Raw genomic sequence first — 15689 nt, 5'->3', positions numbered from 1 at the left:
TCATATTTGTGCATGTGCATGATATGATCTCATCAAAAGCGGCATATGATGGGTAGATATTGTACTGACAGGAGCGCGACACTACGGCATTGTGGCGTAGTGATATCGGCCTAGACGTTCGTTTCTAGATATTGTACTGGAAGGAGTACGACAGGACGGCATTGTTCTGAACGGTGCCTATAGTATCTGCTAAAGCAAACGTGGAGTTGATTCACTGTCTTGGAAAGAGTGTGATGCTCTGGCTTTGGTCTGAAAGGAACTGAAACATTGTGCTGGAACTAGCGTGGAGTTGAGACATTGTTTCAGAAAGAGCCAGGAACCGTCTTTAGAAAACTATTCATTTACTGGAGTGATGTGGATCCGATGGAAACCGAGACCTCGTGCAGCACCTCAGCTGCTTCTGATTGTATTCCTGTGCCAAAGTGAACCGTGCAGTAGCCTTTCTAGACCGTCAAATATTATCCTCGAGAACAATGGATATACGAATATCGTAGTCGCTATTCATGATAGCGTGACAGAGGATGCATCCTTGATCGACAAAATCAAGGTATATGTATAAAAAGGAATAAGAAACTATTGTTCAATCTTTTATTGGTATGTCGACCAATGACGTATTGTAATAGTTATATCAGTGGCTATCCAGCTTAATTGAAATACATGATGACGAAATGACTCCTAAAGAAGATTTACACATATAGCCCTAAAAACGGTTTGTACATTATTCATATGGATATGGTAGATTACGGAGTAGGTTGTGAAGACTTAACGTTACCCGTAGAAGTTTATATGTCGACCGAGGCAAAGCAAACAAAGGGCAACTTATTTTTGCGTCTCCAACAACAGCAACTTGATTTCATACCAATGATTCGATCCGGATGAAATTTGAAATTTATGATTTAGTCATTATGTCAATTTTAGGAAAGTAGGTACATAGAGAAACTTCTTCGAGAGTTGAAATGAAACTTCATAAAAATATATCTTATGAAAAATTAAGAGAAGCATCTAAGCATTCTTCCTTGTAAATGTTTAGTAAAAACTTATACCTAAGAAATTTGGAATTCTTATGTCACTGAATGTCCTATACAGTGCTTGTTATTCAGTTGATCTTTAAATCAAACAATGCAAGTGTATAATTGTGAGAGAAAACAAACCAAGAACTATGCACAGGGGATGACGTTTAGACCATATAAATTTCTCGAATCTCATTCATAAGAAATTTTGATTATCTTACTACATCTACATAGGTTCGCCATAAGTTTATATGTTTGATTACATAGTTTTGACTAAATATGATAATTAAGAAATTGATATAATTAATCGCACGACTAGCATATCCTACACACAATTGCCAATATTTAATAAATAAAGTTTGTTTCTTTAACATTTGCTACTTCAAGCACATCCTCAGTGAATCATCAAAAGTTCTGTACAATGCCACAAGAAAACAAGCATACTTCAGAGACATAACTATTTTGTTGCCTGCGTCATGGAAGACTGTCAGCGCCACTAGTGCTACAACAGAAACCCTGCAATTGGCTGACGTTATTGTAAGTGACGAATCAACACAGAATCTGCCTCGAGCACGTTCATATCGAGGGTGTGGTCAGCAAGGTATTCATGTGCTGCTCCCGAAGGAGTTTCTCAACAATCCTCTGAAAGAACCCTACTACGGAAAAGCAGGTATTTATACAAGCGTATCGCCCAGGAATAATGTTGGTGCTAGTATATGTATAAGGAGTGATTGCTCAAACCAGCGAGCAGCTAGAGGGACGGGGAAACTATGGTGAACCTTGGGCTGGGAGCTGGTTGTTGGCTTGATTTGCCTCAGTTGGGGGATTAGAGGGTTGAGGTGCCTGTAGTGAGTCTAAGGGAACCGGCTAGAGGGCCCCATTAGAACGACAGTCAGCCGGTTGGAGGCCAGGTAGGTGGCTAGCCAACAGTAAACCATTTGAGAGCCAAGTGGTTAGCATTAAGGGCATATGACAACAGGGGTTATGCCCCACTCTCCCTTTAAGGCCGGCTAAAATGATCGCTTTCAAATTTGCTCGTAGAACGATTCATTAAATATTTGTTCATACAGTCATTGGACAGTGTTTTTTATTCCTTTAAAACAAATGTGAACTTTCTTTCGGAGATGGTGCTGGTAAGTAGTGCACCATGAAGGGTAACATGACTCTGAATATGAACAGCATCAAGTTTGATTCTTATTTCTAAGAAATGATGGACACTAACAGCTGCGTGGCATCCATTTGCAAGCCTAAACGTACATGTATTTTATTGCTTTGATTACGCCCATATTCATTTAAATAAACGAAATGCCCTTTGTTTGGTTTTGGCTAAATCCTTGCCGACTCGGTTTTGCAGATAGTTTCATTGTATCATACTCTTCATATTTGTCTATGTATTGAAGCAGATCCTTAGCGTTTTCGTTTAAAAAATCATTATTAAAATTATTACAATGAACGGCAGGGAAAAATAGGGGTTGTAAAGTTTCATGATTTTCTCTCGAGCGTTGGATCTTTTGCGGAATATTGAGTCCTTTTTTCCACTTCGTCGATTACAACTAAAGTGTATACATTCTGCGACACAGCCCGTATTTCATTTCATTTTTCATGCTTGTGAATTGGTCGATTTCAAAAGTTGGCCTATTCCTCACGGATGGTGTTGTCTCATAGCGCCTTAGTTATGTGATCTGCGATTGTGTTGAGTTTTGAATTGGCTAAGATGCCGATTTCATCCTGCGTATTCACTTTCACACAGTTGCCAGCTGATAAAATTGCAGTTGTGAAGGTCAAGGATTCGGCAGTCACAGAGATCACGACCCCCATGTCGAGGGCTCGATCATGTACTTCTTCGAAATATGCCATTGCAAGAAGGTTATGTTGCCTTTTGCACTCGTGTAAGCATCTTTCAGTATGGTGAGTGGCAAAGGCCTTCGTCAATGGCAAATTTTGCCGCAATAGCTTCGTGGGTTTCGGACGGCATAGGTTTGGCTCAGGTAATGTTTTCAACAACAGGTAGAACCAGGGTAGCAACCATTTGGCGGGTCACGTCATTTACATCATCAGGAATGTCAGGCGGCATATTCTTCGCCACGTGTAGTGCTACTTTGTTGATACTTTGTTGTTATAGGGTTTAACGCCATTTTTCAGCACAAGATAGGCTATACATGACGGCCAGTATTAATTGTTGATACGATCACGTAATACTGTCATGGTCTTTTATTGCCTTTGGCGACAGCATTAGCTGGAAGTGCTTCATTTGCACTTACGACGACCGTCTTGATAGCATAAACGACAGACCGCTCCTGTGGCCTAGTGGATAGAGTGTCCACCTCAGATGCGGGTGGTCGTGGGTTCGATCCCCGGCCGAGTCATATTAAAGACTTATAAAAATGGTACTGACAGCTGCCTCGCTTGGCGCTCATCATTAATAGGTTAGTGCTAGAACTGGTCCGCCTGGTTTCAGGATAATCTGACTGGGTGGGACATCATGCTACATGTCTGCGACATCATGCCCCAGTTCTATAAACTGCCACACTGCAGACATCGTAGCGATATGACTGAAAAATTGTTACAGCTACGCTAAAAATCCAAATCACACACACACACACACACACACACACACACACACACATTCACACACACGCATAAACGTGCTGTTTGTCTACGTTTGTTCTTCCCGGATTAGGGATTGGATTATATCCTCTAGTAGATTACCATATTGTACATACAGCGGACGTTAATGTAGACAGGTGTGGGTGGTGCAAGTGACAGTAGCTTGGCGGGATTCTGGTCCGAAGTAAAGCTGTTTAACAAGTATCGATGACTAGTCTTAACGCAGGCGCTTGTGGTCGCGAAGAAACCGCTTACGGCATCGCATGTTAGATATATAGAAATCATGGTGGTGATCTGCACTATGTCAGGCCTGTCGTAAAATCCCGTTTAGGGAATGGCATTCGTGGGGTCTACCGCGGCTAATCATTCTAACACCTGCCGCAACTTTGAGTTTGCGATGTGGACACGTTTGACGACGAAACTGACAGTTATTGCTACGAAAAGACTTAGCATATTGTCAACAATGCTAATTTTTGTGCAGTCGCGCTTTAGGGCTGTACTCTGCTGCTGCACTTTCTGGTTAATGGAGTCTATTTCCCAGGCACCAGTTAGCAGTTTTAAGGTCTTCCAGATGGCGCCATTGTTGGAGGAAAACACTTAGTTATTGTTGGCTGGAAGGCCCTGGAAAGGACAGAAGCTGATGTTGCGTCAGATTAGTAAACTCGGAGAGACTCCAGCCCAATGCCAAGTTCGTGCCCCTTTGTGCCTCAATTAGCATCAGAAAGATGACATCAAAACGTCGGCTTATTGAGCTTACTAACACCTTTGTGTTTTCCGGGTATGGGTGTGGTGTGCTCTTGAAGAATCCGAAGGCCGGACGATACGTTCTCACCAATCTGTTTTGGTATTTTTACCATTGTGCCGCTTGTGTCCATTGATGTTTCTATTCTACGCTAGTATAAGTCATTAACCTAATTTTTTAATGAGCGCTTTAAATGTAGCAGCGTCTATGATACCATCCTTTAGCAGGCGTCGACAAATGATACTAACCTCATTGCCAGCCCAGTAATACCCAATCAGCGTTTCCAGTAGTTTGGCCAGCTTGTCCGGTGTGCTCTAGCAGATAATTGTGCTGGTACTGTTCTCTGCATATCTGCCAGTCAACCCTCGAGTAACAAGTGCTTTTACCTTTTGTCATTGGTGCACACGTTCACTCTTAGCTGCTAGCTGACGGGCCTTCCCTGTATAGGCTTTTAAGGTAGTATTCTCCTCAAGGCAATAAATTCTTCCATAACTTGCTCAAACTCGGGGCCATTTACCAGCCTTTTTCCAATTAACTCTCGAAACGCACACTTTGGCCAATTGTCTTCTAGGCACTTTCGAGTTACCTGCTTGTCCTTCTCCGAAGACAGCAGCGTTTGCCAGTTTTTAGGTAAGAACATTTAGCATGTCAAGCAGATCGTTGATGCGGGAGCGTACGCTCAAGTATGCTTATTTTTTTCCTTCGCTCTTGACATTTTGATAAATGGTATAATCTTTGAAAGTATTTACAATGTCTTTAAATGTATTCGCAAGACTTCAATTTGGCATAACATGCGTACTTATAAGTCCAACCCAAATATGTACTGGGCCATTGGTTGTCTGGTATATGGAGGCAAAAAGCTGTGATGTATACACATTGCTTTGTAAATAGAAGAGGTCCACGCGAATAACATGTTATCTAAATGTAGTGCCGAGTCAAGTATCTTGGTCCGTCCGAGCCTAAAGATATGCGTAGGGTCATTTTGCCTTCTAGCATAACATATTCATAAATGATGACATTCTACTAGTCATGGCACAGATCATGACGGCCTGTGCCTCTTCGACATTGGAGTTCAATGTCAGGGGATCCTCAATGGCGCTTCTTTAGTTTGAGTCGCTCGACCTTTTGCTTGTGGCTTCTGCTAGCATTAGGTCCTACTCGCAAACGGTGGCGTGATTGATTTGCCGTAGCATTTCCTAGAGACTGCATACGCGTATCACGTATAACCTGTTCCAATTCGCCCAGAACATAAGGAGGCTCAACCGTGTCTGCTTCTTTCCACATAAAGATGTGCCAATGAGCAGCGCCCATATGCGATCAGGCGGCAGGACCGTGTGGTGTCATAGCTATTTTTTGTGGGTTTTCGCATGATGTGCACGCAAAAGGAGGATCGCTTCGTCCTTTAAAATAACAAAATAATGAGACTGTAGACAGACATAAGGTGCGGATAGTCAATGAGTAACACGTAATCCAAGGAACTTGCACGAGATTCAGGGTAACAAAGTCCACCATTGTCCCGCTTGCTGCTGCAGGTCGGTATGACAAGACACGAGAGCACAGGCAAGGGCAATGCGGTGACATTGCTTTAAATCTTAAAATGCTTTCGATGCTGCCCTGGAGCAAATATCTTGGAGAAAATAATATACTGCGACACAACTAATGGACAGTGATTGAGATTTGACTACATGCCAACGGCCATACCAAATTTGTCGAGAAAGCAATAAAATGTGTAGAAGCCGAGTGTTACCGATATGGCCATGCATACATGCACAGTCGCGACATCCACGACAGGTAAAAGCGAATATGAACCTGATTCACAACCTGAACAACGCCAAAGTCGGTGAATGCCTCGGCAGTTGGCTATTAAGGTCTGCATGAAAAGCCAGCTAGCAGTGTGAAGACATATTCAACCACAACAGAGCAACCTACACACTCTAGGTTTTGTTCCAGCAGTGCCAATTTTTCGACGACATTCTTTATCAATGCAAACAGTAAGATCAATGGGTACTAAACTTGCGAAGAAATACGATAGCATGCTAAGTTACTGTAAAATTTTGTCAGCGGTCAAACCACCAAAGTCGAGCCAGATATTGCCACGGCATGGCTTGATAAGCAGACCATGTAGCAAATTTACCAGCCAGAACCACGTAAGATTCTCCTCAGCCGTTACGATGAAGCCGAGCCCTTTACTACCAAGGAGGCTTCCAAGGTTGCTGATAGTGGTTCGTATCAGCAAGCTGTGACCGCCTAGGTGACCAAGTCTGCTGATGGTCAACACAGACCATTGGTTCATGGGCATATCATTGCAACTCTTTGCTAAGCACTGGCTACCGTATCCCTTCAGGTCTCTAATTTATATGGCTGGCGAGCTAGGGAATTGTGCATATGCTCAACCATACTCTGCCTGAATGGATGTATGGGTACCATTAAATGTTCAGGAGATGCTGATTTCCGAAAGATAAACTGCAAAGAGTAACATCGCGTGGGTTTGGAGCCTACCTGTTGTTGTGGAGATCGGAAACTGTGAAATACCGGGGCTCACGAGTAAGAAACTTATTGATGCCATTCGTGCTATGTTTTCAGAGATCAGGGACGTCTTCAGCGTCTGTGGTCTGGAAGAGCACTGCATCAACTCCGGTACCTAATGAACTCTTAGAGCAGCTCTGTATTATCACCGTAGCACATTTTTATCTGATTGTAGTAGAAGCCATCCGTAAGTTACTTGCTTAAATCAAAAATTGTCTGCTCCGTATAGATGGAATGGTTGAGCTTCTGGTTGGCGTTTGTGGAACAAACTGCGAAAAGGTTTCCGTAACGATTTGACGCGACTGAATTCTGGGTCAGCAATTATTCTACGCAGCTTCTTTTCTCACCTTCAAAGAATCAAAAGATCCACTTGAATCCGCTTTCTTAGGTTTTATATGGTCTTCTCAAAGACAAAGTAGTTCATGAGCTTGAAGTCTGTATTCAGTTGTATGTATGGCGTTATCCACATACTTTGATCAAACTCTCGCCCGATGAACCTTGGTGACGTACATCTCAAGTTTGGTATAGAGCTAGAGGTTTCGGCAATGTACCATACAGTTCTTTTTTTAAGTAGGCTGAGAACTTTCGTCTGTTTACAAAATCACGCTGATAGTTACCAGTCAATCCTTTGAAATGCTCACTGTTTAAATATCAAGCGGAAAGTCGCTGTTTGCGTCACGAAGCTCCTCAGGATACTCGATATCGATGATTTAATCCTTGGACGAGTCTGCCACAACTGATTTAAGTACAAGAGGGCTGAGCTATCTAAAACCACTAGCTGGTAGACTGCGTTATGGCTCATCATTACAGGTTGTTGGATCAATGCATGTTATCAAGGATTTTGGCTTTTTGCTGTTATAATCAGACACACTGAGGTATTCGCTTGCACATAATACCGTCTCACTATCGAAATGCGGCACGTATGTTCTTGTCAAGAAACTGGTGAATGTCGATATTTGTCCTCAGTTCAAGTTTAGTATCTATGATTTTTAGCAGGGCATCCCTGTTCATTCTTGGTGCTCTATATTAAGGGGCCTGGCGATGCCGCAGTTCTTTAACAAGGTGTTTCATGTAATGCCTCGATCACCTCCGCTAGCAGAAGCACGTCGGTTTTGAGGTAGAGGTCATTGAAGATTCCCGCATTCTGGCAGTCAAATCTCTCTCACAAGCTCTGCGCATGCCCATAGCCTTATTCAGCTATACCGGTACGGCTAGGTTGGATAGAAAAAGGTATCTATCGGTGGACGCTGTGTTTCTTCGAGTTGCTCCCAGCGGCTCGTGTATTCGCATGGGTAAACGCCTTTGTATGTAATGATATTAATATCAGCTCTAAGCTTTGTGTACCTTGATGTTGCGCATATTGCCTCCTTAGACAGACTAGCTACCAGCTTTTCCACCCTGCTTTGTATAAACTGGAGACTGCCAGGAAACAGTAGCTGTGCTAGTGAGAACATCACGTACTTCTCCGTGCTGTTTGCCATTCCGCTGCTTTTTCCAGCCGAGGATGATCCAATAGCCTTCATAATACAGTGAACATCTTAGCTACGATCATTATGAAATACAAATAACACCTTTATTTTTTCTACATGCTTTGTGGACCGCTCCGTGGTACTTGCCGGTAATATGAAAGTGGTTTCGCACCTTTATCATTACAAAATTTGTCGCCACAATTGTGACAGATTGTGGTTTTATAGAAAACCTTTCAATTGCCTCCATCCAATTAAATCCCAACCGGATAAGGAAACTCCTAACAGGTCTCTTCCATCTCATGCTCAATGTTCTGGATGAAAGTGACATCAGCATCTTTGCCGCAGTATAACACTTCCTCGTTTGAAACGCAGTCACTGCGAACAGATATGCAGCAAAAATCTACATGAAACCTGGGCAGCACTTTATTTTTTGTTTTGCTTTCTTTTAGATTGTTGACAGGGACTTCTAATGGCGAGCTCAGTAGCTCGAAATCTTTATTAATAATGTACATCTGACGGTGGCGATTCTAGAAACCTAGGATGTTCTTGCATTGGTCTGGTAAGGTCACAAGATGGAGGGGGTGTGTGCCTGTACCGCAGTAGTCTTTAGCGCGGGTTTCCAATAGGCCTCGGGGGCCCCTAGTGGCCGAGTGGTCTAAAGCGCTCTCCGTTACGGATCACTGCCATCTCACCTCTGTCTGCGTGGGTTCGAATCCAGGATTCGGCCAATGTGGGTATGTGAGAAAGCTTTCCAGTAGCTTCTCGTGGGTCGGTGGTTCTTCCCGGGGTTTTCCCGGGTTCTTCCTCCACCATTAATACTGGCCGCCATGCATAGCCTATCGTGTGCTGAAAAATGGCGTTAAACCCCACAACAACAACACCAATAGGTCTGGCGGCAGGCGTGCTTTTTTCGTTGTGTTTGTTTTGATGGCGCATCAGGCGGTTAAGGTTCCTTATTCGTACATAGTGGCACTTTTCACTTTGTGTTTCATAAAGCGGTGAGCTAAGAGGTATAAGGAATATTATTACTTCGTGTGTTGCGATTCACTAATGCGCAGTGGGTATATGCCTCATTTCTAACCAGAAAAACTAACTGCGATAGCTTTTTGTTGCGGTACTAAAACTTGTCAATATCACTCAGCTTCATAGGAAAGTCTATGCCCGTAAAGTCAAGTTAGCCCAAATGCTGGTGGTACTTTCCTGGCAAATCAACATGGTGATCGTCTGCTGCGTAAAGAATCGACAGCAATTCCCACTGAAAGAAAACGTTTCCTTGTTATTTACATTGATATAACTGACCGTGGTGGAATGCAAATTGAATGTGGCTATTACCTCAGCATAATCTTTATTGTGAAACTTGTAGTTAAGCGATTGCATCGGTCAAATACCAATCCTGCCCATCCACTCGTGCCTATAACCTAGTATGGTGACGCTTGATCAGTCTCCCTCGTTATTTCATCAGTGTACAGTACGACAATAGCTTATTTCAGAAATAGCATCTACTTTAACAACATTTAACTCAGCTTCATACATATATATATATATATATATATATATATATATATATATATATATATATATATATATATATATATATAGTAACCTTCAAACAGCTTTAACTAGTTGTGCTTTCAACACGAGTGCTAAGTTGCAAGCCACCAAGTTCCATAATTTACTTTTCGAGTAAAGAGCTTGTATACTAGGAGACTCTCTCTCTCTCTCTCTCTCTCTCTCTTTCTCTCTCTCATATGCCATATGCATAAGGGGCACAATACGCGCAGAAAAGCGAACTGGACACTCATTAAGAAGCTCGTCTATCAAATCGTCAAAACTATCTCTTCGTTTCGAAGAAACTGAGGGAACATGCCTATCGACCCGTCTTCTTATATGACTTGATATCGCGCCTGTCAGTGACCTCTGGGCTGAAACTTGTGTCGCTGCCACAAGAACACTACCACGAGCCTATTGGCATTGGTGTCGGGGTAATTGCCCCACTCTGCACTAGTATATTAGCTTTTGTACTGATGTATCCGTGCTCTAACAAACTTTACTTTAGTTGCAAGCAATGTTTACATTGAAATTTAGATCCATTTAGCTCTGTTAAAACTAGCTCAAATTGCTTCATCACACATATTTTTCTTATGACACGATTCATTACTTGAGCATTTCCTTCACATCAAATTAGTCAACGACCGATCCTATAACCAATCCTACAAAACTGACCCGCTCGAGGTATAGAAGTACCTTTCCGTAAAACTGTGCTATGGTTACCACGAACTATTGCAACACATAACGCCTATAAGCATCCTTTCCGCGCGTATGCAAACCTTGAACTATCAAATAATATGAAGCACACCACTATTTCTAAATGAAAATTGTATATATTGTTACACGCACATGGGTATTTACTTGCCCGAGCGGTTGTCAAACCCTGGCGCGATTCTCGCTAGAAGTCATAAGTTTACCCAACTTTCCAAAGACTTCCATACAACTTCAGTTGTAAATTAGAAAGCCCGACGTGTCCATTCTATATCTACATTTTACTCTAATTAATGCAAGACCACAGATAAAACAAACTGCCAAATATCTATCAACCGCAAATCTGCATGTTTTATCTTCATCATGTTTCCGTACCGTCAACCGTTCACGCCTTAGAGACTATACGAGTATCCCCTAACACTGGGAACTATTTTAACTCCACCACCTTAGGCCAGTCAATGTATGCTTTCCAGGCACATTTCGCCAATATAACTGCACCACATTTGCCCCCATGGCGACATAAACGGTATCTGCCAAGTCCCTTATTTATTCCCTTGTGTAATTTACCGGTTTCCTACCGTAAATACTGCCCTTGCAGTCACACCACCAATGTACACCACTAGATTTTAATATGGACTATCTTACGACATGGACGTTCATTCGGTTTTGGCCTGAATTCACTATTAGTGGAAACTTATTAACACTTCACTTCGTGACGTTTGCTCCTAATAATTGGATAATTATTTCGGACTAGGAATATTTCCATTGCGTCGAATTCCAATAATCACACAAGTAATCACACAAATCTAAGAACTCCTTAAAACGGGGCGCTATAACCAAATGCGCATACTCCATATTTATTACAATATTTATAACATCCACTTGTATGCGTTCCTTGGTTTCACTTTACAATGAGAGGCAGGGCTGCATTGTTAAACATATTTTGAGCTAGCATCAGAGGGAGTTCAGCCTGCATAACAAACCCCATTTCTCTCGCGCGTTCCGATAAGGCTAACCGCTGGTCTCCAACCGGCTTACTGACTAGCAGTCGTTCCGATGGGGCCAGGCAACCGACTCTCCCATGCTAACCACAAATCTCCAACCTGCGGACCCCATGGCTGGACAAACACGCTTTCAACCAGTTCCCCCGTTTTACCACAGGCTCTCAGGTCCCTGCCTCCTCTGATAGGAGAGCACAATATTTACTTCTACTCCTGTGACCAGCAACATGCTTTGGTCAAAGTCACCATCCGGACGTTTGAGTGAGCTTGGTTCAACTCAGTTTTGAACTTGCGTCCATTTCTATTCATAGTATAAAAAAGGCTACCAACACACTCTATGAAAATAAATATATACAAGTGAACCAGTTTTCCGATCTGTGTGCCAAGCATAATATATGTTTCCTAATGACTGAAAACTTCCGTACCGGTCACTAATAAACCACATAACAATAATACCGAAACATTTTATAATTTTGAATAATCATGCTAAAATATCCCATTCTAAGTCATTTTGAAAGCCCGACACATTTAAATAGTGTTATAGCTTGCACACTGGGCATTAGTCTTTTGTATAATTTTGTTGTTCCAAACACTGACAGATAACTCTCTTAGGTATTTATCTGATACAAATTAAAAAGGCAAGAAAACATTTTAAATAATGAAAATAAAAATGTACTACAAATCATCGAGTAATATATGATTTCCAAGAGCAAGTTCCTTAACTTCTTGAATATATTATATTTACAGTAAACAGTATTAAAAAAATGAATAGCTTCATCACAACTTTATTAAACTCTTTCGATGCCAGGATCGCATTTCAGCCTTTTGTAAAATTTACAAGCATGGATCAACTTAGTTTGTAGTTTATTGCATGACTCTAGTGATTATACCATGACTGACCACACACACACACACACACACACACACACACACGTTTGTGATTCTATCCCATATAGCTGGTACAGACACAAGATGTCATAAACTCCTCCTCCTTCCATACTCTTCTTCCTTAGAGCTGAACTGTCAGCTGTTTTCGTGGCAAAAGACTTGATTGCATTCCATCGTATCTTTCAGAGAAATTTTTCATCCATGCATGGGCTCAGTTCCGATGGGGAGTTTTCCACGAGTATGGAGAATCAGGCGAAAACCCATTCTATTTTTCGGTCAAGTATGGCAGACCTGAGGCCATTAGATGTGTTTTTTTCATGAGGGGTATGGTATCAATGAAAAACGATTCAAAATGCTTGCCTACAAATTCTGTTGATCCGAAAACCGGACTTTATTTTGATTATTGTGCATGGCGTCCATATCCATATAACCAGAGAATTCAGGCTTCCATGATGGACTACCAATTTATCAAAGAGGTCTCTATCTCTCTCTCTCTCTCTCTCAAATAACCCTTTCAAATAACATTTATAGGAATCATCATCATACCCAGCTACGTTTAAAATGGACAAACTTGATTTGCATCGTGTGCGAAAAGTCATACATGATATCTAACTTCATGCTCAAATATTTTATTTTAGAAATCTTCTTTATTACGTGTTCCAAAACCGATATTGTGCATATTTTTATGACGAAAAGATTATGGAGATGTGTTTTATACTTCTCACATTTATTCAATACATTTGGCGCTATCTGTATCCATAAGCAATATTCAGGCCTAATAATTACTGTAGTTGTGAAATATATCAATATATGCTAATGTTTCTCAACCATTTAAACATTATGAAAAGAAAATGCTTATCAAATTAACACAGTAAAACAGTTCTAGGCACAACCATTTAATATAGATAACAACGTTTTGTGAAGACGACGAGAGGAATCAACTAACCTTGCATAACTACGAGTCTCCCAGCCGACACAACCGACTCTGTGAACACAAGAGCACCTGGGACGTCATATCACACACGGGAGACTTTGCTGGCGGAAAGAACCCGCCAAGAAACATGGTTGAGTCAGAACTGGTGCCCCAATTTAGACTCGTCAAGGCTACAAGTAGAAAGAAAAGAATACCGTCATCTGCACCAGCAAAGGTAAAATTGTAAGAAATATATTAACAAATGTATGTATGTATGTATGTATGTATGTATGTATGTATGTGTATGTGATGTGTAATGCATAGCAGCACAACCAGTCATGGCTATATAATGATAAGCAGCAGAGAGACTGAGCCCACTAACTATTTCGTCAAAGAAGAACCTTCTATCGAAAACACTCTTGATAGAAGATTTGTCTTCACAAAATAAACCCTTCTAGTCAGAAAACACTGATAAATAGGCTTTCTCCGCTGACCAGAAGTGTTATCTCATGAAAAATATCTACCTATATAACTACTTCTCGATACAAGGGTCTACTAGACGAAACACTCGGTGGCTCAGTCTCTCTGCTGCTCGAAATTCTAGAATTTCTAATACAAAGTATTTCTAAAAATCCTAGCGTTTCTGTGAATTAAAAAATTATAAAATCAATAATAATGGCAAATATCGGAGAAGCATATAGTGTTAGATTAGCGCGAGAGCGATTAGAAGCATTAAAAAATTTCTTCCTGTCCGCGATCGTTTTAGAGAAAAACTTCAACAACGACAGCAAGCACAAGTTGAATTTGCTACGGGTACAGAACAGTTATTTAAACCCGTTACAACAACTACTGAAAAGGCTGCGGCGGTCACTGAAAGAGCTTTATTGGGAGATATTACGGAAGAGGAAAAAAAAAAGGTATTCTTCCAACGCTAAAACGAGCCGCTGAGCAAACTGAAAAAATTGCAAGGAGAACTAAACAAACAAAAAAGATTTTACAAAAACTTCCAACTGATATAGCTGCAGCTCATCCTCCTGTTGGTGAAGAAATACTTAAAGGGGTCAGTGAAATTCGTACTGAAGTAGCTGGAGTAAAAGAAAAACTTACACCTAAACCAATAAAAGAAAATGTTGCAATGATTAAAAAATTTAAAGAAGGGTTTGTCGAAGATATTAGAAATACTAAAAGTGAGGAACTACCTGAAAAAACATTAATTAGTATATTTAATAAATCCAGTATCTTAAAGCCTGGCTTTGAAAAAATAAACGATGATAGTCTTATCAAATGGATATATCGTATATATATAAATAAAAAGCAAGCCAGAGATGATGATTTAGAATTCAGAGGGTTTTTTAAAGAAGTAGAGAGACTTTATAATGAGAAAGTGAAACAAGCAGAACAACAACTATCCACTCAGTCACCTCCGCCATCAGTAGAAAGACAGCTACCGCCTTCACTTCAACGTATTCCATCCCTGCAGCCTTTACATCAGCTTGATACACCTCTACCGTCTTCATATCAACTTACTACACCTCGGCCACCATTAGAAAAAAGAACAGCGGGAGTTAGCTAAGGAATTTGAAGAAGGGGGACCTCCCGGTGCTACAGGTAGTGGTCTTGGTGGTCACATTACTTGTCCTGATAGTGTTCTCAATGATGTATCACGATTAGAAGTTCTCATCGGAGGCAGACGAGCTGGTAATAACTCACCGGAAATAATTAATGAAGCAGCTGGTATTTGTCAGCGATTATTTCAGGGTGGTATCATGGATGTTCACGCGTATCGATCGAGTTAGATAAAAAAATAAATAATAATGATCATACATAACGCTCACCGTGGACCCGTCGTGGTCAGGGTAATAAATTCACGACTACCTGTTTATAGAGCAATTTACTGAGATGGACTAGGTGATGTTATTCAAGGTTTATTCAGAAGACTAGCACCCAAGGCAGCGCCGATTGCAAAACAACTATCAATGAAAGCTATTGATGTTATTAAAGTTAAAGCTCCTGGTGCTATCGGTAATATTGCCAGCAAGGCATTTACTGCAATCAAGGAAAGATTAGCGCGATTACGCAGACCAGTCAAATTACCAGTCACCGCAGAGATGCCTGCAGATGTCAGTAAAGTAATAAATCAAGCTGCAAATAAAAAACTAGCAGAGATACTGGATCAACCAATAAATACAAGTATGATATTAGGAAGTGGTTTTCGTTTTAGATGACTATGATTTACTATAAAATGTTTAAACGCGTGTCTGATCCAGCTTTCGA

At 41.1% G+C, this 15689-nt stretch overlaps 1 protein-coding gene across 1 annotated transcript in view; it reads left to right on the top strand.

Annotated features, from left to right (window-relative positions):
• Positions 1-15689, top strand: part of LOC149796140 (calcium-activated chloride channel regulator 2-like) — a 39710-nt gene continuing 24021 nt past the window's right edge. Inside the window, exons 1-4 of the mRNA XM_089966056.1 lie at positions 1-547; positions 1398-1680; positions 12689-12978; positions 13408-13650. Coding sequence (XP_089822182.1) covers positions 353-547; positions 1398-1680; positions 12689-12978; positions 13408-13650 — 1011 coding nt within the window. The 5' untranslated portion in view covers positions 1-352. The remainder of the gene's footprint in view (positions 548-1397; positions 1681-12688; positions 12979-13407; positions 13651-15689) is intronic.

The sequence above is a fragment of the Sinohyriopsis cumingii genome, chromosome 7 (assembly GCF_028554795.1).
Source record: "Sinohyriopsis cumingii isolate HCF-2022 chromosome 7, ASM2855479v2, whole genome shotgun sequence".
NCBI classification, from domain to species: Eukaryota; Metazoa; Mollusca; class Bivalvia; order Unionida; family Unionidae; genus Sinohyriopsis; species Sinohyriopsis cumingii.
The sequence above is the reverse complement of the archived record's forward strand: the minus strand, read 5'-3'. Positions and strand labels throughout refer to the sequence as shown.